Here is a 27,588-nt window from a genome sequence, read left to right as displayed (position 1 = left end):
CTGTCCAAACAAACAGAGAAGTTACTGACTCTTTAAGAAGAGAGTTTTATTTTATTTTATTTTATTTGTTTCTAAAGATGTGCTTGTTCTATTGCAAACAATATGTATAGGCATATAGTGTTGGGATACTAATATTGCCTTCCCACAAATCATAAAAACTTTTAAATCCAGCGGACCATCCATTTGGTATCTGGACCTTCAGTGCGGACTTAATCCACCTTTCCACACCACCACCACATTGTAGTTACAGAATCCATCAATGCTAAACCAAATCGCAGTATAACAGCACTTGACTGTGCCACGTACCTAATCTAGAGCAGCTTGATATTTATCTAACATGACATAAACATAACTAATTTAAATTAAAACATACTCGCCAGAGATTATGGCCCTGTGAGGAAGGATTTAAAATCTGATTTGTTGCAGAAATTGTGCTATTTGTAATATACTGTAGTTTAAATCGAATTGGCCAGCACTACAGATTTAGAAGGCCCTGGGCAGATTACATTGACATGGCAGCACACAGAGGCTTAAATCTTTTTGATTTTTATCGGACAAAAAAAAACGTTGTACATGTACTATATGCAGTGCATCCAAGAGAAACGCTACTAAATGAAGAAAATAGACATAGGAATAAATTAATACAATTTTGTGAAATGAATATGAGAATTTAGGTTGTAGATCAGTGCTTCTGATTATTTTTTGGCCAGCAGACAAGGCCTTGCTGGCAATTCAGGGTTCCCACATGTCCTGAAAAACACGGAAAATGATTTTTTTTCCAGTCAGTGAAAACAAATGGAAAATGAGGGGTGGGAAAAGTCAAATGTCCTAGAAAAGCTTGAGTTGTCCTGGAAAATTATTTTTCTGCTTCTCTCTGCCTTGCAGTACCAACCAATCAAATTGCATATTTCCTTAGAACAGTTCTGCTGTCCAGTGTTTCCATATGACATTGTTGCTAGATTAACTGACTTTTCAAACATAAGTATGATTTTTTTTTTTTCCTTCAAAGAAACACCAACACTGGTGACTTTCAGTTCAAGAGTGCTGCTGTATACTGTACTGTATATCGAGTGTGAGCTTTTTCCCCCTCTTTCTGTCCCCTGTGTTGAGTGATAGAGAGCTGTAGTGGGCGTGCCGTTACCTTTGGCTGTGCGCTCTGAGATGAAATACATACTTTGTACATCCCTGGTTTCAGTTGAGCCGCGGCGACCATGACGAGGGCTTCGAGATGGCGACAGGTAAGTTATGGATGCTAGCATGGGTTTTGGCCTCTCTAAAACCCATCAGCAGCTCATTAGTCCGTCAGCTCTATTCCATCGTCTTGATTTACTTAGCCATGAAAGTAATTTAGATGTCAACATCCAAGTAGGATCTTATATTAGTGTTTTTTTTCTTCAAACGGCTCTTTTGGTGTTTATGATGAAAATCGCTTCACAGCTTTGAGAGAGACGTTCATTTTTCTGAGCCAATATTCTGTGGTAGTTGGTAACATTGAATCAATCTGGTTAAATGTACAAAATATAAGGTGCAATTGTAGAAAATAACATGGGGGTGGAATTTCTTAGTGTATGTTGTGATAACTTGACGTACTGTAGCAGATGGTAAAGTCCTGGAAAATAATGTCAAGAAAAGAGTGGCTCTTCTTTTACGCAGCTTCTGTTGTTTTTGTGTACAATCTCCGGGCAATGTCCAGTGGGATCACGGCCACTGTGATACGACGGGACATTCTGCGTCACAGAATACACACATGCATGCACGTGAACGCACTTTGTTTATGTCTGGCAATGTTTATTTGACATGGATGGATGCTGTTTCCCCTTTTCAACTCTTGAGCACTGTTTCTTCACTGTGTTGCTAGTGTAGCTACAGTTGGAGGACAAAGTATTCGAACCCGTTGGAATCTATCAACATTTCTGCATAAATTGGTCAAAATGTAGTCTGATCTTCATCTAAACCACAAGAATAAACAAACAGAATCTGCTGACATCAATACCACACAAACTATTAAATATTTTTATCGAGCATAACATTCACAGGACAGGGAGGAAAAAGTAAGTCAACCATTGCATTTAATAACTGTTTCGCCTCCTTGGGCTGCAATAACATCAGCCAAATGTTTCCTGTAGTGCAGATCAGACATGTTCAATGATCAGGATGAATTTTGGATCACACTTTACAAAAGGTTCACCAGCATAGCTCTCTTGAGGTTATGTCACAGCATCTCAATCGGGTTGCGATCAGGACTTTACCCTAGGCCACTCCAGAACCGGTATTTTCTTCTGAAACCATTCTGTTCTTGATTGCTTCTGTGTTTTGCGTCATTGTCCCGTTGCAACACCCGTCCTCTTATGAGCTTCAACCGTTGGACGGATGGCCTCGAGTTCCTTCCCAAAATATCTCGATAATCTTGTGAATTAATTTTTTAATTGATGATAGCAAGCTGTCCGAGCCCTGAGGTAGTAAAGCACACCAATACAATTAAGCTCTCTCCACCATTCTTCACAGTTGGGATAAAGTTTTGGTGTTAGTGTGCTGTGCCATTTCTCCTCCACATATGGCATTGTGTGTTCATCCCAAACAATTCAACTTTGGTTTCATCTGCCCACAGAATATTTTGCCAGTAGTGCTCTGGAACATCCAAGTGCTCTTAAGCAAACTTCAAACGTGCAGCAATGTTTGTTTTAGACAGCAACAGCTTCCTCCTCCTTAGTGTTTTACGTATGGTAAATTTGTCAACGGCGATCTTAGCATGTGCCAGTAATTTTGTATAAGTCTTCAGGAACAGAGTGGATTTTTTTCCCCATTTATAAACAATTTGTGTAACTGTGGTCTGATGAACATCAAAACTTGTAAAGATACTTTTGTAACCTTTTCCAGCTTTACACAAGTGTATATATCAAGTCCTTGAGATGCTCTAGCATGACCTCAAGCAAGCTATTCACGCCAGACATGCTACCATAGGAGGTGAGAGTTATTAAATCCAAGGCTTCATTTCCTTTTTCCCCGTGTCCTGTGAATGTTTATATATTTATTTTCAACAAAAATATAGAAACGTAATTGATTGTGTGGTATTCATTGTGCAGACTGATTATATAATCATACTTTTATGACCAATTTATGCAGAAATTTAAGACAATCCAAATCCAATTCAAATACTTTTTTCCTCCCTCTGTCTGTACTTCTTCAGCCACCCTGAAACTAAAGTGTGAGGAAAATATAAAGTGGCAAATTGTTCCCAGGCCCAAGTTTCCCTTTAATTATTCCTCTGCAGGCTAGCCAAAATCAGCTGTTCCCCTCATGGATTCCCCACACTATGCACATGTCCGGTCATAGACATACGTAATTGTAAGTCATATTCTTACATATTAATATCATGGTCAAAAAGCAACATTAAAAAAAGTGTTTTCATCATAATTACATGACCGTGAAATGGCTCCAGTTTCCCTGATGAAATGTCAGTCCTCGGTCTGAGACTGCGGTGGGTTCCTGTGGCACGTTTGTCATTTTTGGAGGCGTCGTCTGTTGTAACTGCAGAGGCAAACATGGAATGACGGACAAGCGGAGGGTTGTTTTTGTCGTCTTGGTTATTCATAGCACTGTCTAGCGCCCACACAAACACGGGGGAACCTTTAGACCTGGAGAAATGTAATTCAGGAAGTACAGTTGATGTTGGGAAGTGATACTTTTAAAGATTTACATTATTCACCTCGAACGCTGCGCACTTGCATGTCGTTGCTGTCCTGTGAAAAACACTTATTTCCAGTTTTTTAACTTTTTAAAATGTTCACATTAATGCGATGGCTATAACATGGAAACACGTGGTGTGTAAGCGTAGGTGCAAGTGTTTTTCACACGACAGCGATGATGTGATGGTTGCATAAAGAGTAAGGTTACAATATTTCTGGCCTGACAACTCTTTCTGGAGTCCTCTTGTGTTTAGCCCGCCACCCCCACCATATAGCCAACAAACTGCCCCTATTCAAATGATTGAGAGGGTGAATGTTGCTTTTTTGCACTCATTTTCCATTGAGCTGCCCAACCCGGAACGATGAGCCGTTGAATGACAATGGCTGCTTTTCTCACTACTATGTGCCAATATTTGCATGTTGATGGCTTCTCTAGTTAGGAAGATGTTTCTATGTATGTATGTACATTTTTTTCACCCTCGTCAGGGGCACTTTTTCTCTTTAAACTAAAAACTGGAATGTGCCGTTCATTTACGTAACAACTGAATTTTGGACTGAAAATGTGAATTAATAACAAGAGTGCACCACAGTCCAAGATAATGAGTTGTTCTCCAGCAGAGGGTTTTGCCTTTGTTTTTTTAATCTTTACTGCTTCAACTACAGCATTCAGTTGTAACACATTACTTAAACATGGCAACAAACACACTTTTGAACCAGAATGCAAGCAGTTGGTGCATATTGTTTCTTTACAAAGGGGTGTCACTATCTACTGCCGTTTCCTGTATATTGCTGGGTTTTCAAGTCATTCTGCATGTACGTGTTAATGGAGATTGTTATAACACCGCATATCTGCCAAGCACTTTTACTCACAGCTCGCCAGGTTTTCATTGGCAGCCTCAATTGATTTGTTTACAATAGTGAGTGCAAGGAGGTCTCTTGTAGACAAGCGTTGATGAGGACTTTTAATGACAAGGCACAACGCAGGCTTTTTACAACCCACGGAATTACGACCTCTGCCAAAGAATTTGTATAATCTTCACGAGTGAAAAACACCAAGCAAATGAGCGCCATTCTTACGAATTAAAAAATGTCTTTTATGAGACATGAAAAGATGCTAAATATGGCCTGCATAGGGGTGCGTTTTTATGGTTAAAGACAAGGTTGCAGCTTACCCAACCTGCGGTGACTGAGGTTTCAATGACCGCACGTCGGGTTAAGTCCTTCTCCAGAGTGAATTTCTATGGACTGAATCATATCCTAATACTATGTCGAGTTCGCATCTCAAGTTTCACAAAACTATACAGACCAGTGAAGGTTTGTTTTTTATGCTTTACTTGTTTGTATTGATATAGCAGCCTAATTTACAGTACAATATTACTATCCAGTGTTAAAATTCAACACACAACGAGCAGGTTAACCAGTGTCAAAGGTAATTGTGTATGTTGCCACTCGATCAGCCAGACTTGAGGTTTCATTTACAGTAGGACTTCCAAAGTTAAATGACCTTGAAGTTGTAAAGTTTAGAATTTGAATTTGTAACAGCACGCCTCTTAAGGTTGGGCAAACTGTACCGTTTCATAACAGTCATCATATAAGAAACGAACAAAGTTCCGGTGTTCTGAAATTCCTTCCTCACCGTTGGAGGAATCTTCCACTAATATGCCGCTTCGCTGTCAAGCCGGCCAGCTATTAGCCGATGGCTAACGCTAGCTACTCCTCCGCTAACATGGCGTCTTAGAAGGACCTGGGCATTTTGGTGAATAGGTAGAGGTTCAGTGTTTATTAACTCATGTTACATAATAATCGTGGATGTCTGATCGGTTTTCCTCCTTCTGGACAGATGGGAGTGTGGATTTGAAGGGAAGGTATGTGTGTGTCTAATCCCTTTGATTGGCCCAACTACAGTGCCCTCATCTGTGTGTGCTTGCCAATTAGACACGTGTTTGTTAGCAACTGAATGTTTGCACACTTGAGAATCCTGCTCCTTGAGAAATAGTTGAGATGATTCAGTTTCAAGATCAACTTATTCAAATCCTCCATGGCTTCACGTCTTTCTGTGTGCGCGCGTGCCTGCGTGCTGCCAGGCTTGCCGTTGCCCTTTCTGCTGCTGCTGATCTGCCTCTGAGCTGATGAAGTGAGAGAGGTAGGGGAGAAAACAGGGTCACGTGTTGAGGAAGACGGCTATAAAAAGACTAATTAAAAAATGTGCGATTGATCTTGCGGAGGTGAGAAGAAGGAGGGGGTAATGTTATCCAGAGTGGAGTGCTGTGATGTTGGTGGAAGGAATTTTGAGAAACGGTTTTAACAGAAGCAGTCAGAAACTTTTACCACTGTCGACAGAAGCCCGCTGAAAAGTAGAAGTAGTTACATGACAGTCTGTTTACAATCTAACAAAAATAGTGACGCAATCCTCTGTTGTGAGAACAAAACAATCCAAGAAAAGGAGCTATTGTGCACAGTTTTAATGCGAGTCATTGTGCAAAAATAAAAACGGCTATTTGCAGCTGTTTTGCCCGTTGAATCCCCCCCCCCCCCCCACCCACACACACTTTCTCCCTTTCAAAGAATTTTCATTTGAATGAAATCCCTCCCTCGGTGCACTGTTGTTCTCACATGGGGGGAGGGGTCTGATTGGTCAGGATCTCTTACGAGGTAAACCAATGAATGCTTGACTCCCGCCTCTAACTCCACCCCCCTGTGGGATGCCGAGGTCCAAGGCCCGGCTGTGATTGGAGGGCTGTAGGAGCCAGACGTGGTATTAAGTGCCGTCCCGTCTGCTCCACTTCAGTATTGAGGAGAGTCCCGACTGGCTGCCAGAGTGTGTGAGTGTGTGAACGAGAGGGTGAGTGTGTGTGTGTGGGTGCGTGCCTGGAATAGACTTCCATTGGCATTTGATTTGGAGTTTTTTTTTTCCACTCATCAGGACTGGAGTTTGCGTCCGATCACATCTGGACACGTTGACTTGGGAATGTTGTTGTTCGCCGGCTGATCCACATCAGCTGATCTCTGCTTGAAGAGTCTGACCGGTGACCCCGATAGAAGGCTTAACCCCCCCCCGCCCCAATCTGGGCCACCGCCGAGCCCGACAGCGGTGTCCTTGCTGGCCCGATGTGGAATTTGACCCCGACGGACCCTGTCCTCCAAGAAGCCATTCACTGAGGCCGGTCTAGGGGGGAAAAGGGAAGAAGGATAGAATAGAAAGAGGAGTGAGAACATCAGCATAAGAGAGCGGTAAGCACGTTGAAGGGGCTTGGAGGGGGGAGGGGGAGCGTTGCAAGAAAAGGCAAAAGTACAAAAGAGTGATTTTCAAGCTGAGAGAGGACATGTGGAAGCGCATTGTCCATTCAAGCTTCACTTTTGTTTATTGACCCCTTCAGTTTGCCGCGACATGAATCTGTAACCAACAAAAGTCACATCAAAGCCAAACATCTCTTTTTATTAACATTATGAACTCTGCAGCTCAAGGAGAGACTTTGGTTGCGTGTTTTGGACAAAAGCAGTAAATGGTATGGTTTGGCGGAGTGGTATGCATGTCTGCTGCACAGTTGTGAGCTTTGGGGTTTGAGTATCGGCTCGTGTGTGGAGTTTGCATGTTCTCTGCCTGATTACTTCGGTTCTCTGCGAGTACTCCGTCCACGTTCCTCCCGCATTGCAAAAATGTTGCATGTTGGGTAAATTGACTTGAATTAAAATTGCCCATAAGTGTGAATGCTCACTTGTATCCAAGTGTGCCCCTGGCCTAGCGACCAGTGGAGGGTGTGCCCCACTTTTGACCCAAAGTCTCAAGGTTCTCGCACACCTGCAGTGACGACAATCGCTATTGAAAATGGATGCTTGGTTTTTCCACCGTTTACATCTGCTGCTGGAGAGGAGGAGATAAGGACACAAATGAGGGCTAGAAAACTGAATGCTGCAGCAAAGTTCAAACTGTGGAGTAGCAAATGGACAGTATAGTGGAAAAAGTATAATAATACGAAAGGAGGGGCAGTCGGTGCCTTTTGAAGAGTAGCTTTGAATGTGGGGAACACAGCAAGATGTCCTCATGTTGCTTTTCTGCATTCATCCATCCATTTTCTAAAGGCCTTGTCCTCATTACTCACTGATAGGTCGGAGCCTTTCTCAGCTGACTTTGTGTCACTGGCGCGGTCTACACTGGACTAGTTAGCGGCTGATCGATATAGACAACCATGTTCACATTTTCATCGATGGGCCATTTAGAGTCTTCAAGGAAACTAACAAGCATGTTTTTTGCGATGTACTGTATGAGAAAACCAGAGTACCTGTGCTCAAGCCGGGATTCAAACCTCAAACCTCACAACTGTGAAGTATATAAATATGCTAATCACTGTTCTGCCTGTTGTATTTGCTTTGCATGCTATTCTAAATCAAAAAGCTTTAGTCTAAAGCCAAGTCTTCTTGCTGTCTCACAGCTGCGCCAGCATGCCAGTGGAGACCCTGCGGCCCTCCGACGGTCGCCTGGCCGGGGCTCCCTTCGCCTCCGCCATGCCCTTCAGGATACTCACCAAGGGGCCCGACTACTTCCGGCGCCCGGCCGAGCCGGCTACCCGCAAGCTGAGCGCCGTGGAGCGTCTGGAGGCGGATAAGGCCAAGTACGTCAAGAGCCAGCAGGTGGCGCTGACGCGGCAGGCGCCGGTCAAGCCGCCCATCATCCGCAAACCCCTCGTCCCCCCGGCCATGATCCTGCAGTGCCACATGGGCGCTCCCCCGGCCCGGAAAACTCTGCGCTGCCCCACTAGCGTGGACAGCGGCGGCGTGAGGGAAGGGCCGGGAGGGAGACGAGGACCACCCCTCAATTTGGATATTTTGAACAACCTCATAAACGACGTATGCGACGGCCCGCTTCCCTCATCGCGGTCATCGTCCTCCACCTCCCCCTCGTCCTCGTCCCCTTCATCGGGAGCAAAGAGCATCGGCAGCAGCTTGTCAGCAGAGCAAGAGAAGAGCAGCCGTCTCCTCAACAACCTCAAACCGCGCAGCGCCGCCACGTCCTCGTCCACCTCGTCCGGCACGTCATCCCCGCTCAACCCCAGCCATCGTCCCCCGCCCGTCCCGGCACGGGCGCCCCGCATCTTCGTCCCGACGGCCTACGTCTCTCCAAATACTGTCACGGTACGCAGGGTGGACGTTCGACCCCATGCAGAAATGAGGAAACCCCAGAGGCCCCAACTTAGGCCCCGACAAACTGCCCAAGGTCAAGTAGCACATCCGCAGCTCCCCCCGCCACCTCCGCCGGCCCTCCAGAACACGCCTCACCAGCCCCAGTCCAACACCACCGCACGAACCGCGCCCTCGCCCCCTTCTTACTTGCCGCCCAGCCCCATGCTGGTCCGTGCGGGGATGATCCCGCCCGCCTCCCCGGCCTTCACCCGCCTGTCCAACGCCAGCTCCAAGGGCTCCGCCCGCAAGCACCCGTCATTGCACCGCTCCAAGTCAGACCTGAGCGACCGCTATTCACGGGCCACGGCCGACCTGGAGCGCTTCTTCAACTACTGCGGGCTGGACCCCGACGAGGTGGAGGGCATGGGCGGGGTGGAGCGCTTCACCAGGGCCAACTCGGACATCGTGTCCATCTCCAAGCTCCGCAGCGTCAGCACGCCCAGCTCGGAGTGCGGGGACGAGGCCGACAGAGGCCGGGAGGACTTTGAGGACGACGACGAGGAGGGGCCCGCCGGTGGCAACCAGCGCGTCCCCTACGGCATCTCCGTCATCGAGAGGAACGCCCGAGTCATCAAGTGGCTCTACGGTATCCGACAGGCACGAGACGCTAACAGCGCCGTTTCGAACGTGTAGACGAAAACTCCCTTTTTTTTTTTTTTTTTTTTTGTTGTTGTTGTATTTATATGAAGAAGGGAAGTCCGTCTTTTCGTCTTTGGTGGCCTTACGTCCGACATTTTTCATCTCTTTCCGATGGAGACTCACATTTCACATTTGGAGACTTTTGAGGAAGTAACGTGCTCTTCCTTTTTAACTTGAACAATGTTACGTTGTATCTGTAAGCAATAATAGACTGATGAGGAGGGTTCCTCAGGCAAAGGAACGGTACTGTCTCAGTGTGAATCTGTGCGAGCGTAGCACAGAGAACCTCGCTAATGCTGTGAAAGTCACAAAAAAAAGCTTCCATGAACACCTTTTGTACTTTTCAAAATCACTTTTGGCTGCAAGACTGTTATTGTACTCGTTTCCGTTGGCATGCAAGTGTAATGTTTATGTTTGGCACTTTATGTCAACAAAGCACGCATGTGCTGTACTACGTACTTGGTTGCACCAACACACATTTTCAAGTCAGTTAGCATCAACATGCTAGCAGCTTACATTATATCGGGTGTGTGTGCGTGTGTCACGCGCTCATTTTTGGGATTAGGCTGCGGGATAAATCGTGTTTACCTCGCATGTCCCAGCACAAAGCTGCTAAAATGAAGATCAAGTAGCATGAAAAAAAAAAAAAAAAGATTTTCCCTTTCGCACACAAAAGGGTAAAATCATTGGTTAAGATCAGGGGTGGGCGACAACACCCGCGATCGTTTTTTATGCGGTGCACCATGCAATTCAAAATACAAAGAAAACCTCAGAGGAACTGTTGTAAAAATCCCCACATCACTTAAGCCACAAATGCTCATAATACTGTAATATACAAAATTCAAATCACCCCCTCCCCACCATAATCCCTCAAGACTTGAGCCCAACCCTGTTAAACTTTATTATACTAAACAGTTCACTCTGGATTTAAAAACAAAAATGTCTCAGGAAACATATATTTGGCATACTAACACAAATGGACCAATATTTATTTGGAAAATGTCATTTAATGTATTTTTTTCAACACTTGTGTACAGTCAACACTTGTGTACAGAATTTAGTCTGAAGTGCAATCCATTCATATTGACCACAATAGTTATGTAGGATGAAAAGAAGAAACACACACGTACAAATACAGTGGAGCAATGTGTGTGAGAATGATGAAAATGTCAGTTAGTGGGTGTCGACATAATCTTACCGCAAAGGTTTTTTTTTCTTTCCAGGACATTCCTCCTTTAAGCTGTCATGTCACACACGCTTGTGACCGTAGCCCAGAAATGCGGATGCCCAAAGAGTCCGAAAGGCTTTAAAATGGTGTCTTTGAAACTATAATTAATAATTAAAACACAGTTCAAGAACATTCATTGTCTGTGTTGACTTTTTTTTTTTTACCTTGTTTCTTTTTTTCAAGCTAATTCTACCACATCTGTGTTCGAATCTCAGCTCCGGCCTGTCTGTGTGGAGTTTGCATTTACTTCACTGGGCTTACTTGGGTTGTCTCCGGGTCCTCTCACATTCCAAAAATGTGCATGTTAGGTTCATTGAAGACTCCAAACTCTTCATAGGTGTGATGTGAGTGAGAATGCTTGTCTCTACCATACATGTCAACTTATATGTTTTCCCCGTGTTTTATACGTTTTTTGATCATTTCAAATTGTGTACGCCGTATCACAATTTTTGTACGGGAAAAAAAAAATATTCAAAACTCGTTATTTGTTAGACCGATCTCGTCTTGCCCATTTCGGCTCTAATCCGGATCGCCTCGGTCACTGGTAGCAGACGACAACGTCATCGGCGCTTGCTAATATTGTCGCGGTACACTAGCAAATGTTATCCTCGATCAAGCATTTATTTTTCGGGCGTATTGCGGCCTTGTCCATAGAGCATGATAATGTGCACGCGCGTCACATTATATCCGTTTCTATATATTTCGAAGTCAGGCCTTTGTGTTCTAATCGAAGAATCAACCAGTTATAATTGCGAAAATAAGCATGGAAGAACCGACAAGTAAGAAGAGGAGAACTCAAGGATCAGGTCGACACAAAAAAGAATGGGAATCCCTCCAAGGCAAATATGCTGGATGGATTAAATCGTCAACAAAAGGTCCTCAATTCTCGTTCAGCGTTCCGTGTAAAAAGGATGTGAAAGTTGCTGCAAGTGGATTTTACGATCTGAAGAACCATTTTAAAACTACCGGACACGTGGACAATATAGCGAGAAGCAAATCACACGTCTAATTGAGCAAGCACTTCGTCTCTACTGCTGATCCAGCGGCATCCCACAAAGTTACAAATGTAGAAATTCTCTTCTGCCATTTTCTTGTGGAGCACAATATCCCGTTTATATCTGCTGACCACTTCTCGGACTTAGTGAAAGCTATGTTCCCGGATTCACAGATAGCTAAGGTAAAGATTTATATATGTATCCTAATTTCTTACTGACATTCCTGGCGTAAAGTCAATGGTCTGATTGCCATTGCCATAAAAATCATTTGATTTATATTATTAATAATTATTCAATTCAATTTTTTATTTAATCATCATTATTATTTAATTATCTTTGTCCTTATTCTACATAGTCCGCCTTGCTGTGAGTAAATAGGTGCTGCGTTGTGTTTGTAAGGTTTATTATCGCTTTATAAGGGGAGCATTTGTCTGAGGTTGACAGGTATGCTCTACTGCCCTGTGTCAGAAGGACAAGTGCTATAGAAATGGTTGTACAATTAAATCTGAGTTTAATTACGCAATGTCATTGCAGTGTCGGGGTTTCCAGTCGTGTCGTTGCTATGGACCAATCAATATCACTCGTCTCTCGGGCCCCCTACTGTACTAGCCACCAGCCAGCAACATCAAGTAAGGGGCCCCACACGGGGGATTCGCCACACGTCGTTGCAGTGATTAAAGCAGCGCTATTGTTATTGTCCTTGATATGGGCCGCTGCAGCCAGCTCGGCTAACGTAGGCAATTGTCTGGGTTGCCTGCCCCGTTGCGGCCTCTCTGAGTAGGAATCATCTCCTCTCAACATCAGGAAAGCTTTTAACCGCACGGGTAACGTATAAAGCAACATTTTAAACATGCTTGAGTCAAAATGCGAAAAGAAGTTAATGAATGTCAATATTTAAATCTCCTACGTATTTTGACTTTCATAAGTGAGGCTGCTCCTAATTTTTGAATAAGTCACCAAAAAACTAGCCTAAAAACTGCAGTTTTTTTGGAGTTGTCACAACTCCAGCTGTTAGGACCAATTTGTCTTTTTTAACGGCCACCAATGAGGACACAGCAGTTTTTCACAGTTGTTTACAAAGTACTATCAAAAATCATTCCTGCCAAATTCTGGTGAGTGTCGGGTCATTGGGCACTGTTTTCCCCATCTAATAATCACACACGCTTCGCATTACATGGAATTGGGCTCCCCAGCTTCAGCAATCTTCCGAAGAGCTTGTCGAAAGTCACGCTCCCTTCCCGCCATGACTTCATGGCACACGTGATCCCAACGTGTGGTTTTGATCTACAGCCTTCATGACATGCTAGGTCTGATCATGCGGCTGCTGCGGGGCGCCATCATTCCGTCTGCAGTCTCATACTGGGCATTGGGACAGCTTTTTTCTCTCCTTATTACCTCCTCCAAGGGGGTAATCTTTGTGCTTGTGTCTTGCAGGACTGTAGCAATGTTTTGAAAATGATTTTTCACCAAAATTTGGAGTTATCAGCGTATCTAACTCAGGTGATTTTGTAAATATTGGGGACAATTTTGAACCTTAATAAAACCCAAAACATGTTTTTACAATTCACTCTTCAGTGAACCTAATGTAACTTTTTATGAATATTGAAGATTAATTAATTAATTTAGGGAGCATTAAAGCTCCCTAAATCTCTAAATAAATATTCGATGTTCATCGGCATCTTGCCTTTCTCCGACCTTTTGACGATATTTATACAGCTTCGTTTCCATCATAATGGCTTTCCTCTTGGCTGGACCAGCATCGCTAGAAAATCCTGCTTTCTTTTTTGGGTCCATGGTGTGAAAATGGCCAGGATACTCAGAAAATTACGGAGCACAAACACGGACACTCTACGCTATGGGGCTGGAGACAAAATGGCGGATGAGACTCAGGTGTCATAAAGTCAGCGTTTGTCAAGTACCGCGTAACCTGAGAACCTACTGTACTTGTTTGTCTAAACATAAGACAATTGAGTTTTCAGTGAACCCAAACTTTTGTCAAAAGAAAGATGAGTTCACTGAGTGTTTTTTTGACATCAAAGACAATTAAGAGGCTTTAATGAACTTAGTGTACATGTTACACACGCTATGTGCCTGTCTTTGTAAACATACAACAGTTTTGATCCTTCAATTAACCCAATGCACAATTTTTAGTAACAAAAGCAATTCATTTTAAATTGGTCTATTGTGTTTTCACTATCATTCAAGAGAATTACATTTTCTATATTACTATACGTTTTCATGAACTCAATTTGACTAAACTCAGCTTTATTTATAGTGTACAACAAAAATAATTTGGAGTCATCAAGTCTACTTAACTTACCTTTTTGTATACCTAAATAGAATTCCGTTTTCAATGAACCTATCATTCTTTTAAAAAAAAAAAAGCACAGACTGTCTCGAGTCTTCATTGATCCAAACAAGTTTGTCTAAACATGATTTTAACGTCAGTTGCCCCACATGCATATTTTCACAGACACTTTTGATTCCCCCATTAACCTAATTTACTAGTTTTGCATTTATACAATGGGGGCAATCCAGAGTCTCATTAAACCAAAATGTGTTTTTATAAAACTCAAAGACAAATGAGTCTTCAGTGACCCAAACACATTTTTGCTGACAAGACCATTACGGTCATTACGTTTTTTTGGGTAGCATCGTTCACGAGGTAAATACAATGTGTCTATAGAGGCAAATAAATAATAATTAAAAGCAGGATTGATTAAAATGATGAAAATCAAGATAAAATCCTAACATAAAAGCAGTAAACAAACAAAAAAACATACATTATCAAATTAAAATCATAACATAAAAGACAGATTAAAAGCAATGAACTATCTTCGATGTGTTTTTGTAAGGCCTGAATCAACAATGAGCCACAACATTATTTCTACGGGGCGACATTGCTATCCACTGGAGCAGTCTGAGATGCTAAGGCAGATTGCTTATGTTGGAACCATTTGGAAGCGCTTGTTCATAACACCGTGCAAAGCACGAGCTAATTCCCATGTTTTCACACCGTGACAGCATCATAGTTACATAACCGAGAGCGGACTCCCCTGACCCGGCGGCTTTTTGGTAAGACGGAACACATGTCCCGGGACGTCTCCGCCTGCTGTGCTCTCGGCGGACAAAGCACGCAAACAAGCATCAACGTCAGCGCCATGCACTCATGCTTGCTCTCTGGCTGACTGACCATATGTTCATATTTACTGAGAGATCAACTGAGTCCTGGCATGCATTCAGAACACACACTCACACACTGCCTGTATGTGCTTTGTTGCATGTCTCGGGCCAACTTTGTTGTTAGCAGCCTCTGCTGCGGGTGGGCCCGTTATATTATTTTACACTTCAAACGCTCCAAGCGTCAAGTAATTTATATGCACAGATTGGCCAAGCTATCTCGATAGATTCGTGTAGGTTGGACATGCACTGATTGCTGAAAATTGCACATGCTATGTACAAGTCAATGCTAACAATTTAGGTGCTCACATTTTGGGCTTTTCTGCTTAAATCCCATCCCGCCTGCATGCTCAGGTCTGGGAAAATACCAAAACTTAGTCTAGCCAGCCCCTGCGCAGATTTAGACTGCGCCACGCACCCGACTTGCACTGTGCACTAAACTACAGCCCACTGTGACAACTTGGAAAATGTGTTCAAACGCAAAACCAAGTTGAATTGCTGAAAATAGCGGGCAGCGGACAGCACACTTGGCTGGAGGAGCGATCTCTTCATCTTTGAAAATTCCGTCCCGTTCCAAGTTCCATTCTCATTTCAAACGATTGCGCTCCAAAGATTCTAAAGCTAGCCAACCCCTACACTAGCTCGTTTCGACAAATGAAAACAAGTCGTTTTCATGACAGCAGCATTTGGAGCTTGAAAACATCTGAAAACAGGTGTCAAAATGGATTTTTATATGATGAGAATCAATTTACGTTGACCTCCGATTCCATAAGGTCGGCCTGTTCCGAGAACAGAATGAGGATTTGGACAGTGTTCCAGCTCTGTAAATTTGGTTCATGCTGCACGAGTAACTTCTTTTACAAATGACATACACAGACTTGTTTTGGTGCCTGTCGAGGTTCTTCCTGGTCTACTAGCTTCTTCTCGTCTTCATAAGAGCAATAATACAGTTGTTTCCTGTTGCTGTGTACACTACCGTGTGTCAAAGATCATAATTGGAGTGTTAAGATCAACTTTCGATCGGTGCAGTAGGGCTAAGGTAGGTAAATCCATCTTAAAACTTTCAGTAAACATAGTGAGAAGAGTGTCTGATTTTGGAACTAAATCCTGTCCCCGGAGTACAACTAATGTATGTCAGAGCTTCATATTGACATTCTGCATGTGATAAGCTGATTAAGGCACTAAACCAGATGGGATCTCAGTGTTTTGTTATTGTTTTGTTTTTTGACTATATATGTGTGTATGTGCGTGTGTGTGTGTGTGTGTGTGTGTGTGTGTGTGTGTGCGTCTCGTGGGAAAGCGAAAGTGGATTGTCTGTGTTAGCTTAGCACGTTGTTGCAGCGCGTCGCTTGGGCTCCGCTTATCTCTGTTCATCCTTCTTGCCTTTGTCCTCCTCTTATCTGTCTATCTAAATCATAGCAGCAGTATGACTTCTCAATCTTGCTTTTAAACATGGTTGTCAGTGTGCATAATTACGGGCATGCACTGTTAAATGGCAAAAGCCGCACGTGGTTTGATGTGTTCTCTCAGTAGTGCTGATTATTCCCATGCTTGACAGTATGACACTGCAGAGGAGGTCACCAAGAACAATGTCAACTCCGCAGACTCCACTTGTGCCTTTTTCCAGGCCAACCCAAGCATTTCTGCTGGAACCCAAAAAGTTTCCGTCCTTCCTTCAGCACAATTTTGCTGACAAGTCAACGCTGTGGTTGAGACCATCCAGGACGCTGAATAGATTTATGTTTGAAAAGATCATCTGCTGCCTTCTTCCTTTTTTTCCCCTCTATGAGTTGAGCTGAGCATGTATTTAAATCTACTGACATATAAGTCTGTCTGAAATAAGTGAAGTAATGGGATATTTTTTTGTTTTTAAATTGGACTGCAGGGTAGATTAGAGTTTTGCACGCCTGTCTCACTGTTTTGTGGCCAGATTAGATTTTTTTTGCCACTGTTGTTCCACCAAAAGCATATCTGATTTCAGCAGATTTTGAATATTCAAACCTGTAGTAACAATATGTAGTAATTTTACCTCAAAGAGGAAGTCAACCCAAACATATTTTTTTCCAGAATAGGTTCTGTGCAGGTTCACTAGTTCGGACAAGGCATTCCGATTAATATTGCATTTGTGGAATATGAGTTAAACAGCAAAATCCATCCGCTTTTAGCCATCTCAGGGGGCGGCCATTTTGCCACTTCTGTCGACTGAAAATGACATCACAGTGTCCCAGGGCTCCGTTAACGACCAATCACGGCTCAGCTTCAGCAAACAGGTGAGCTGTGATGTCATTTTCAGTTGACAGAAGTGACAAAATGGCCGCCCCCAGAGATGGCTAAAAACTAGTGGATTAACTCTTATTCCACAAACACAATATTTATCAGAATGCCTTGTTACAACTAGTGGGCCTGCATAGAATATATTCTTGAAAAAAATATGTTTGGGTTGACTCCCTAAAATAATAGCCTCCAAACATTGACCATGCTACACTGGTTTGGAATGTCATTAGTAGCGTAATTGCCACGGTGAATTCATGACTATTTTGAACCCAGTTAGATGGAAAAAAATACATCATGTATACATCATGTACAATAAGATGTTTGTTACACTGAGGGTGCTGCAGCTGACAAATGACGTTTGAGTCTGATTTGGCGTGAAATCGTGAATCGCACAGTTGTCAAGTCGAGTGTGACGGCAACAAGCGCATGTCCAATTTGTACCTCTTGTGATTAGATGGGAATTGAAAACTGGTAACTTTTAGGAACCGTTTCCCAATCATTCCTACATAACGTTTGTTTATGTGTTTTTAGGACACAAATGAGTGATGACGCCACTACATCCGTTAAAGCCATCTATAATGGACTCTCGATGTATTTCAAGATGCTAATTGTCTTGGGCGCATAACACTAATATCAAACCCCACAAGCTAGCAAAATGAGTTTTGCTCAGGCACAAAGCCAGCTCTGCACAATATGTGGCGAGCAGCTCTTGATTTTGCATTATGGTGAGTTATACATTTTCATGCACTTTGTTCTGAGGTGCCTGATGTTAGCACGTTTCATGAGGGCGCTGTTGATATGGTTACATAAAAATGTGGGCTCACATTTTTGTTATCTTCAAAATACCACAATTTTTGTGTTGCTTGTATCGTTCATGCGTTTTATAATTGTTCTGTGGTTTCTGTTGGGCCTTGTGAAAATGCGCTGTTGTTACCCTTGTTATGGTGTTGGTGCTGCTAGTAAAGGCACATAAAAATACACAGTGGATTTGTGTTTGTTGTTGCAGCATTTTATTAACACTGCGCCATTATGGGGCTTCGGTTATGTGTGTGAGAGCATTTCAGTAGTGCATGTGAGAGTGTTTCAGTAGTGTGTGTGTGAGTCAATGTATCAGGCGAGGTAATCCTAACTTATACTGTAGCTATATATGTTTGTCATCTGCCTTGTTTATACTGTAAATGTATTTGTGTGTGTGTGTGTGTGTGTGTGTGTGTGTGTGTGTGTGTGCGCGCGTGTGTTTGTAGATGATGGAGTGCAGCTGGCACTCAGTGATACAACAGCTGTCATTTTAACTGTGGGAAAGTATCTGGAGGAGGCAACTGCATCGAGTTAGTTATGACATCATGGAACATTGTAAGAAAATGATATGATTATTATCTTAGAAAAATCCATGCATATTTTGGAAGAGAAAGAACACATTTGTGGACACAGTTTGAGTTTTTCGTTATTATTTATTTTTGGACTAGAGAGCAAAAACAAAATGTTCAACTGTTATAATACAGCTTTGTATTTGACACTGTGGCAGGTCTTGCACACCTGCCAGTTGGGCTGCAAAACCTAACAGTGGATATGAGATAAGAATTAACGGTTGAAATCTTCCAAGCAAAGACATCTGCAAAACCTTGTTTTTGTGACCCTCCTTTCATGGTGTGCCAAGGGCACTTAATAATGCAAATAGAAATAATCTGCCTTGGGGTCAAACTGTCCCCATCGTAACACATACTGTACAGGCGTTGTTTACAATACTTTTCCCCCACAATTTACAACAGTTCCTTGGTGTCTTAAAGTCCATATAAAGTGAAAATACATTTGGCCCGTAAATTTGACACACCACAGAGACGAAAGTGGTTCACAACCCTGCCAAATTTGAATGATTTTAAAAAGTAAGAGATCATATACAGTGAAATAAGGCTTCAAAATCATCAAATAGCAAGCCCAACGGCTTTCTGTTCTCAAACGCTGTGGGCATATCTGCTGAATGTGCTGAACCCACGCCCTGCTCAACTGTCAAGTGTCAATCAAAAGTCACTACGTTTGGCATCTTTCTTGAGCAAACTGACATGTTTAAGACGCAAAAATATATCTGCTTAAAGCTTCCGGTGCCTGGAATATATCCCAGCGGGTCGTCACGGGGCTTTTCCACGGCGTAACGAGAGGACCCAATTGTCACCGGCTAACTCGCAGGCTAACAGGCTTCTAGACCCCCTATCGGACTATAAGCAAAGCCAACTGCATGCTGCGGTGAAAGCAATCGGCCAAGTCCATCCATCCATCCATGACATAGTTCAAACTCATATTCTCCCACAAAATTTGGAAGGGTCTCACATCAGGGGTGTTGTATGTCAGAGTCTCCACTTTAGTTAGCCACAGAAGCACATAGCACGCATAGCATAGAAGCCGGCTTTTTAGCCCCCTATTTTCAGCTCCTTCACTGATTTGCTTTGCTTTTCCCTGATCTGAAATTGAGCTCTTGGGGAGCAAAAAGATGATTAGAGTTGGCTACAAATGCACCATGTAGCCCATTTTAGGCTGCAGATAAAAAGCTGCCTGCACAAAGCTGAGGCAGCTCAGTGTTTCAGCTAAGCAGCGCTACGTCACTAATATGCTGAAGCCACACGACACGCTTGTGAGGAACACTCTGATGTTGGGGATGAAAGTGACATGCAATCAAATATGCACTTTTAATGTGCGGATGTGCGTGCATGCGGCTGTGTGATTGACAGAAAGTGTCTCGTAGTCTCCTTTCGGAATCTGCTTTGTCTAACAGCAACACTTTCTCTCTCTCTCTCTCTCTCTCGCTTAGGATCACCGAGATTTTAAGACGATTCTATTTTAACACACAACCTTCTTTTCATCCTGCAGCAATAACATGATACGGAGCTGGAGGCACGCAACACAACACGAGTGCCGCCAAATGATAGCTGTAGCAGTGTTCATGTGAAATAATGCGGCATTAATGTCGGTCACCGCTCATCAAGATTTGAGAGGCACTCTTTAAATGTTTTACAACCTTATTTATGCTAATTGTGACTGAGGGTGTTTTAATAACACAACTGCAGCAAGGTGGAAGGCTTTTTGGGCAAATACATTTTTGGAATAATGTTAAACAGTATTATAATTCTGAATTTTGGGCTGAAGAAGTGGTTAGGATGTCTGCCTCACAGTTGAAGGGTCCTGGATTCCAGTCGCATTACCAGGATTGCTGTGTGTGGAATTTGTATATTCTCCTTTCAATTTGTCAGGGTTTATAATTCAAGTCTTTTCACTTTATTTATTGCATGAGCCACAGCAACTCATCAACACTGTACGGCAGGGGTGGGCAACTTAAATGCTGGAGTTGGGGGCACAATTTTCAATCGGTGCTACTGGGGGGTTCACATAAGATCATGCATTTCCTAACCAGATGTATGACAAAAATTTTAAATATGGACAAAACATATGCATACCAACAAAACAGGGGTTCTTATTACGGTATATTTCATTTTTGATATCCAACCCAACAACAAAAGGTTTGAAGCAAACAACAAAATAACCACATGCTGTAATTTTTTTTCAGGTGCCCCAAAAAATAACATTCAAGGACAGCACAAAACTGCTGATCAAGAAAAAAACAACATTAAGTGGTAGAACTCATTTTGGACATTTTTTTTTTCACAAAAATACACTCACTTAAAATTGTAATATTATTGAGGTACTATGTTTGCTCTGCATATTATTCCAAGTCAGACAAAAGTGATTAGACCTACTCATGTAGTATGGCAATCTAAGATGACAGTGGAACTAAGACATGTCTGCCATCTGGTGGTGATTGGTGATATTGCAACTCAAATCTTCAGTTGACCCCTGCATATTCAGAGTTTGGCATATACATATTCACTGGTTTATAAAAAACATATATTTTGGGATATTTTGGATTTTTTCCATTTTTCTATAAATAGTTATATTGAATATTCATCAGTGTTTATTTATTAAAAAAATGTTTTTTTTTTACTTTTTGGGGGTTTCTAAAAAGAAAAATAATGCCCTGTTGCCCATACTTTCTGTGTACTAGTATAAGACAAGCACGCACTGCGAGTGAAGCGCATGGGAGGTGGGGTTGGGTTAGAGAGGACTGGTTGGGGGATTGAGACTGGGGAAACCCGCTTATCATTGTCTCGGCTCATAACAATAACATGCATATACTTTGACTTTATTTTAAGCCCAAATAAATCATACATTTGTTGTGATTATAATGCGCGGATTGGTGGCACAAGTTATCTTTACTTGTCATCTCCATGAAATGACATCAAGGACTTAATGTTTTTCCGAACATTTGTACCGCCTTAATTCTCACTTGATGTCCTTGCCTCCTTGACGGGATGTCTGGTGAGCTCACATGTAAACAGAAGCATGAGGATTGAGGACCGAGCAGGTTGGAAATAACGAAATGATATTGACCCGATATTGTTCATAAGTGTGTACGTGGGCGTCCTGCGATTGGTTGGCGACTAGTCCAGGGTGTACCCCCACCTTTTGCTCAAAGTCAGCCGGGATAGACTCTACCTCACGTGTGACCCTACTAAGGGCTAGCGCCGTAGAAAATGGATGTTCCAAAAAGGAGGAGCAGCCAAGGGGTGTCAGCTAAGAGAGCAAGAACAACATGCCGTGCACTGTTTTGCAGACCTGCTTGAGACATATCAGCAACGTTGTCGCTCTGAAGTGGAACACTTGAAGATGTCAACAATGGAGTGATCAAATGAGGTGTTTTTATGTGAAGTGCGACGTGCCTGTTAGTATTTATCTCTTGCTGAGCTTCTGTAATGGTCTTGTCATGCCGCGCCGCTCGTTTCATCTTCAAAAAGAAACCAGTCTCAGTGGCTCAGAGGCAAGGCTGTAAACTAGGTCGCTGCCATGAGACAAGCACATTTGCAAGACAAGAAAGAAAGTTTGCGTGTGGGGGATTGGGGGGGGCAACATTGTGCATTATTAAGATGTAATGGCTTGAGCCTGAAACCCTACACTGATTTATTTGTGTCTAAAGGCAGGTTACGCACACATTGATTTCAACTTAAAGCGGAAAGCAAGTCAAACATTTTCTTTACAATAATATATAATAGTGTAATCTAATAGTAATATGTAACAATGTCTCACCTGTTTTCTGGCTTTGGTCATGTGACGTTTACAAGCTGAGCCCTTAGGCACTGTGATGTCATTTTCAGCGGACAGCAAGTGGCAAAATGGCTGCCCCTGAGATAAATAAAAACGGGTGTTTTTTGCTGCTTGATTCATATTCCACAATCATAAGGGGGCGGCCATTTAATCAGAATATCGTGTTTAGACTGTGTATAAAACATATTATTGTAAAGTCACATCTTGACTTGACTTCCTCTTGAATGGTTTTTTAAAAATGATCAATCATTTCTGTTTACACACACTCAGTCTGCCGCACACAGCACCCTCGTGCTTATAGGTTTCTTGGGCAGATTATTTAACTCTAGGTGAGTTAAATTAAAAGGAATTGGGCAGCTCTCGAAAACAAATCAAGGGTAAACATTTGAAATGCTGGTGTCCTACAAGGATGACTGCATCTCTGGGCTTGGAAAACACACCGCCAACATCACTCTATTCTCACTGGGTTGTCATGTAAGTTTATCACCGCTCTAATATTTTGAATTGATTGTACAGAGCAAGAAATACATGAAACCGGTAACATGTTCCGCAACTTTCCAACACGAATAAGCCATGCCACCAAAGTAGCAGCCTTGGCTAACGTCGGCTTGTACTTCAATGATTGTTGTACATACGGTGAATGTCACATGCACGTCTGTGAGGGGCGTGGCTTTGATCAGCGACGCAAGAGCGGCGAATGAAGTGAGGCTACATTCAAATCATGCTAGCAGGTTGAAAATGAGCAAACTCCATCTTTAATACACCACAAGATAATCTTTCAGGGATGTCCCAAAATTGTCCCTTTTCTGACTTTGATGGGAAAGGAGAGAAAAACGCTCAAATTTGCCTGAATTTTCCATATGCGTGTACACCACTTAAAGGTGACAAATGTGTGAGTTATATTATCCTTCATGAACATTTTCCTCTGCGGCTTATCATGACTGATACTCTTGTGTAAGGTTATACACATGCACGAAAGCCAAAGGAAACACAAAAAGCCCTTTGAAATTGTCAGATCGGGAGACGAGGATGTTCAGCTGATTCCAAGTGTCTGTCTTGGTTTTCGTTGATCTGGTTTCGCTCAATTTTTATACCATATTTTCCTGGAAATGTGTTGGTGTGACTAGAATCAATTGATAGACTTTGGTAACTCCTCGAGGGAACTTAAAATCACATGACGGACACTGCCAATGACTGGCCTGACTTTCATATTCCAGCAAATTTCAGTTGCAATGTCAAAAGCGAGCTATACACATACACATGGATTTTTAAAATGTGAGACAACAACACATGATGTTAAAATATTGGCGAGTTTGTGCTTACTGCTTTTTAAGCGTGGTGTACTCGATGACCAATGCAGCACACGTTATGATGTCTTCACGGATACTTGACCTCCCCAAAAGCAAACGTCATTCATAGTACCAAGACTGGCCAGTGAGAGGCAGCATGGTGCCAAAGGGACTAAAGACTGTCAGAAAATAGAAAGCTGATGAAAGAGTAGCAGAATAGAAAAAGCTAACTGTTAGCTTATCTGGTAACTACCTTGTGTCAAGTCGCTTTCCAATTTTTTAAGGTTCCGAAGTTGGTGACTCAACCGAACTTGGTGTTGACAACACGCATGCACAACTATCTTTGTCAGCTCGCTTTAACATAGTTCCTTTATTTTTTTTTGCTTTGGCCTGAGCCTGAAAATTCAATAGGTGATTTTTTTTAGTGAATAACAGAGGATAGGTTCCCCCCAAATTTCTGCAAAAAGATGACATTTTCCCAAGTGTGAATTTGTGGGGGTTCACTATATTTAAATGCAACTGAAGCATCTCTATATGTAAATGGGGCAACTGATAATCATGCTGTCCTCCCCCATCCTATCCATTAGAGGTGTTGCACCATTAAAAGCTCCTCCTTTTGGCAAGTTGAGGTCCCTCGAGCCTTGTTACTTAACATTTGAAATGAAGTGTGTGTGAAAGAAGCAATACTCTACGTGTACTGTGTGTGTGTGTTTGACATGCAGTGGCACGTATGGACTCTATTGACCTTACGTGTGTGTGTGCCTGTGAGCAGTAAATCATTGTCATTCTAGCGCACCATTATTTCGCCATGTCCACCTTATGAAATATGTAAACATGCTCTGTAAGTACTTTTGCCGTGAAGCCTGGCCCCTTTTTGCATGTGCGTGTTCTCGATGTTTGTGGAATAGTTGGAAAATAAATTCTAAATAAATTATACAGAGGGCTCGGCTTTTAAAGTGCTTGCAAAAGGCAGTTGGACTGTACTTTTGGCATCTACGTTCTTGAATGCGCCTTCGCTAGTGTAACTATATTGTGGTGAGTAAATCGTGTGTGTTGACTTGACGTTGCTTTCAAATTGTCTTCACTTTTTACACGACATATGAGATATTGCAAGCATTTCTTACCAATACCTTCTACAAACTAAATTATTAAATAAATAAAAAAAATAGTTGAAACTTCTTACTGGCTTGTGATTTTAAAGCTAGTAAAGAATTTGGTGGTTGTATTTGTTAATTTAAGGCCTGGCATGGGTTGACAGTCGTAACGGCACTCTGAGGGACACCAAAACTAGGATGTGGCCCGCGACTAAAATGAGTTTGACACCTCTGACTTGCATGTTTTTGGAAAGTAGGCGGAAAGCCATGAGGCACCAGTACATGCAAGAACAAAGAACATGCATAAATTCAGACCCCAAACCTGAGAACTATGAAATGCCCAACATACGAACTCACACGCGGCTGTTCACATTAAAGGAGAAAAGCAGAATAGACACCATTCCCTACGCCCGTGATGCATTGTGGCTCTACCTTGCTGGCAGGATGCTACACAATGCAAAGTATGTCACCTCTATTTAGTTTTCACAATCAACTACAAGCTCTTTATGACAATAAATGGAAGTCTTTGGGAGTGTTGACTGAGTGATACATTTTCTTCATATTGTTGCATTACGGCTTAGAAAGCATTAAACATGGCATTTTGTGCATCATGTTTCGATTTTTCCTTATCTTGGGAAAGAAGAGAGAAAGTATTTATATTAATGCTATAAAAATATTTCTTAATTTATATTGCACTGAATAGTATACAATATTGTAGTTCTGATATGAATTGCTGTAGCTACTGCTGACATAATTATGTAGTATCTAGGTTTCTATATTATTGGCTGTGACGTATTCAGGGGCGGAGCTATGTTGTAGCCTTGGGTGGCCAGGCCACCCTCCACTTCGAGAGGAAGACACCTGTGATTTTTCCACCATTTTCGCATGGATGCAGCATTCTTAGATACTTTCATATTCTGCTAACATTCATTTTTATTGTCTGGGTATTTAAGGAATACATTTACAATTGATCTAAATGGAAGCTCTAAAAGAATGCATCTTTAGTTAAAATGTTTGACTCTTACAGGCAATATCAATCAAAATAGTTAATTTTACACCATGGCAAAAAGCAGCAAATAGGGTTGAGAAGTCATTGTTTATCATACCATACACAGTCATAGTTTCATGAAACGATTCACCCGTGATAATCTCTTACGGCACACCGGTTGGGAATTGCTGGTACATAGTAGCCATCTTTTCACGTGACACATTATGGGAATCCTTGGCTTTAAAAGTTACACTGCCACGCCTGGCCTGGCATGTATATGACACCACAAACAATTGTCTGTCAGTCAATTGTCCAAAGAGGACAGCGAGTGTGTCCGTTGTCATGTACCAAGTGGATTCCGCAGCTCCAGATTGATGATCACTTCGTATTGAATCGCTGCTCAGTTTTGGCTCGGCCTCAACACGAATGCTTGTGGTCTTGAAAACGGAACAAAATGCTCCCCGTTTTTTTTTTCTTGCTTCTCCCACAGCTAGCGCAAAGGCTTCGAGCAAGGAGCAATCCGAGTGGAAAAAGACACATTCTAGTGGTTGATCATGCAGGAAACCTCAAACTGCACTGGTTAATAAAATAAGATCGTATTACAGACACAAATGCACTGTTTGGGAATGGAACCCAGATGACAAGAATTGTGCTCTTATATGACAACGCTTCACCAGCGGTCCTATTTGTGGACAGCAATTGTTTAACTGTGTGGTTGTGTTGGAAAGGGATCAATTGCTCACAAAAGGCCTCTGACCAATGACGTCACACAGCAAAGGAAAACGAAAAGCTGATTTGAGCAAATCATTTACTGAAAATCGAGGAGGGAGGTGGTCAAAGGGCAAACCAAACTATCAAATATAAATAGAGAAAGAAGCAGATTGTGCTTTCGTTTTCAAGTTTAAAGCTGCTTGTTGCCCCTCTAGTCTTTATTGGTCATGTGATCAATCCTCTTATTTAGCTCCATTTGCAGCTATATATTCCCCCCAAATATACAAGCTTGTTCGAGGGTTAGCATCTGGACGCCATCTATTCACAGATGTTCACACCATCTGCGTTTTAAGGGTGCATTTACATGGCTGATACCGATTCCAATACCCTTTACATGGGTATTGGAATGCACATTTGTTAATTTAAGAGCTGCTCACTTCTGCTTATTTTAGTGAGCGATTAATCTGCCAATTTTTTTTCGATTAATTGATGAATCACATTTTAAAAAAACAACAACATTCCATTCAAATTTCTGTCCATTTATTATACAAAAACAGGACATTATTTCAAATTGACAGTGCAGAAAATTCACAAACATATATTATGATTCTGTTCTGTTTGTGGTTATCTTACCTGAATAAACAAAGTTTAAAGAAATGAAATTGATTCAACAATACACAGTACTTTAAGGAGGTTGTATGTATGAATGCAGACCTAATGAAGTTGACTAGGCTTTTTGCGTGTGCCTTAGTGCATGTTTTATGCAAGGAAAACTCTTCTCTGTGGTTGAACTGATGCAACATGCTCATGTGGAGCTAAATGCACTCAGCAAATTAGGCCTGGCACATGTACACCAAAGTGGTACAATTCATTCTTGCAGACAAACACACAAACACTGGATGCAATGTCCAGTGTACTTCCTGTTCCTTGTTTCTTTCTTTCTTCATTTGCTGGTTTTACTTCTTGCTTGCAAAGGTCGTCTTCCCATGTGAACCTCCACAGACGCCTTTTTGTCTGCCATTTGCAAACAGCCAAAACAATGTCACAAATGTTGCAATCAGTGTGCACTTGGACATACATATCTCCCACAGATAAGATGGTAGATGTGTTGGATGCCTCCCATGTGCAGACAGTGATGCGAAGATGAAAACACATTTCATTGCAGTCCCTGATGATGA

The 27,588-nt window shown here is 42.3% G+C and overlaps 1 protein-coding gene across 1 annotated transcript in view; it reads left to right on the top strand.

Moving 5' to 3' along the window:
• The window catches only part of LOC147153253 (protein FAM110A), a 33,892-nt gene extending 23,025 nt beyond the window's left edge, over positions 1 to 10,867 (top strand). Inside the window, exons 5-7 of the mRNA XM_086026511.1 lie at positions 1,111 to 1,238; positions 6,610 to 6,917; positions 8,117 to 10,867. Coding sequence (XP_085882637.1) covers positions 8,127 to 9,497 — 1,371 coding nt within the window. The 5' untranslated portion in view covers positions 1,111 to 1,238; positions 6,610 to 6,917; positions 8,117 to 8,126 and the 3' untranslated portion in view covers positions 9,498 to 10,867. The remainder of the gene's footprint in view (positions 1 to 1,110; positions 1,239 to 6,609; positions 6,918 to 8,116) is intronic.
• The last annotated feature ends 16,721 nt before the right edge of the window (positions 10,868 to 27,588 follow it).

This window comes from Filicampus tigris, chromosome 1, assembly GCF_054856515.1.
Source record: "Filicampus tigris isolate MCC_2025a chromosome 1, RoL_Ftig_1.0, whole genome shotgun sequence".
NCBI lineage: Eukaryota > Metazoa > Chordata > Actinopteri > Syngnathiformes > Syngnathidae > Filicampus > Filicampus tigris.
Note: the sequence above shows the minus strand (reverse complement) of the source record. Positions and strands in the feature narration are given on the sequence as shown.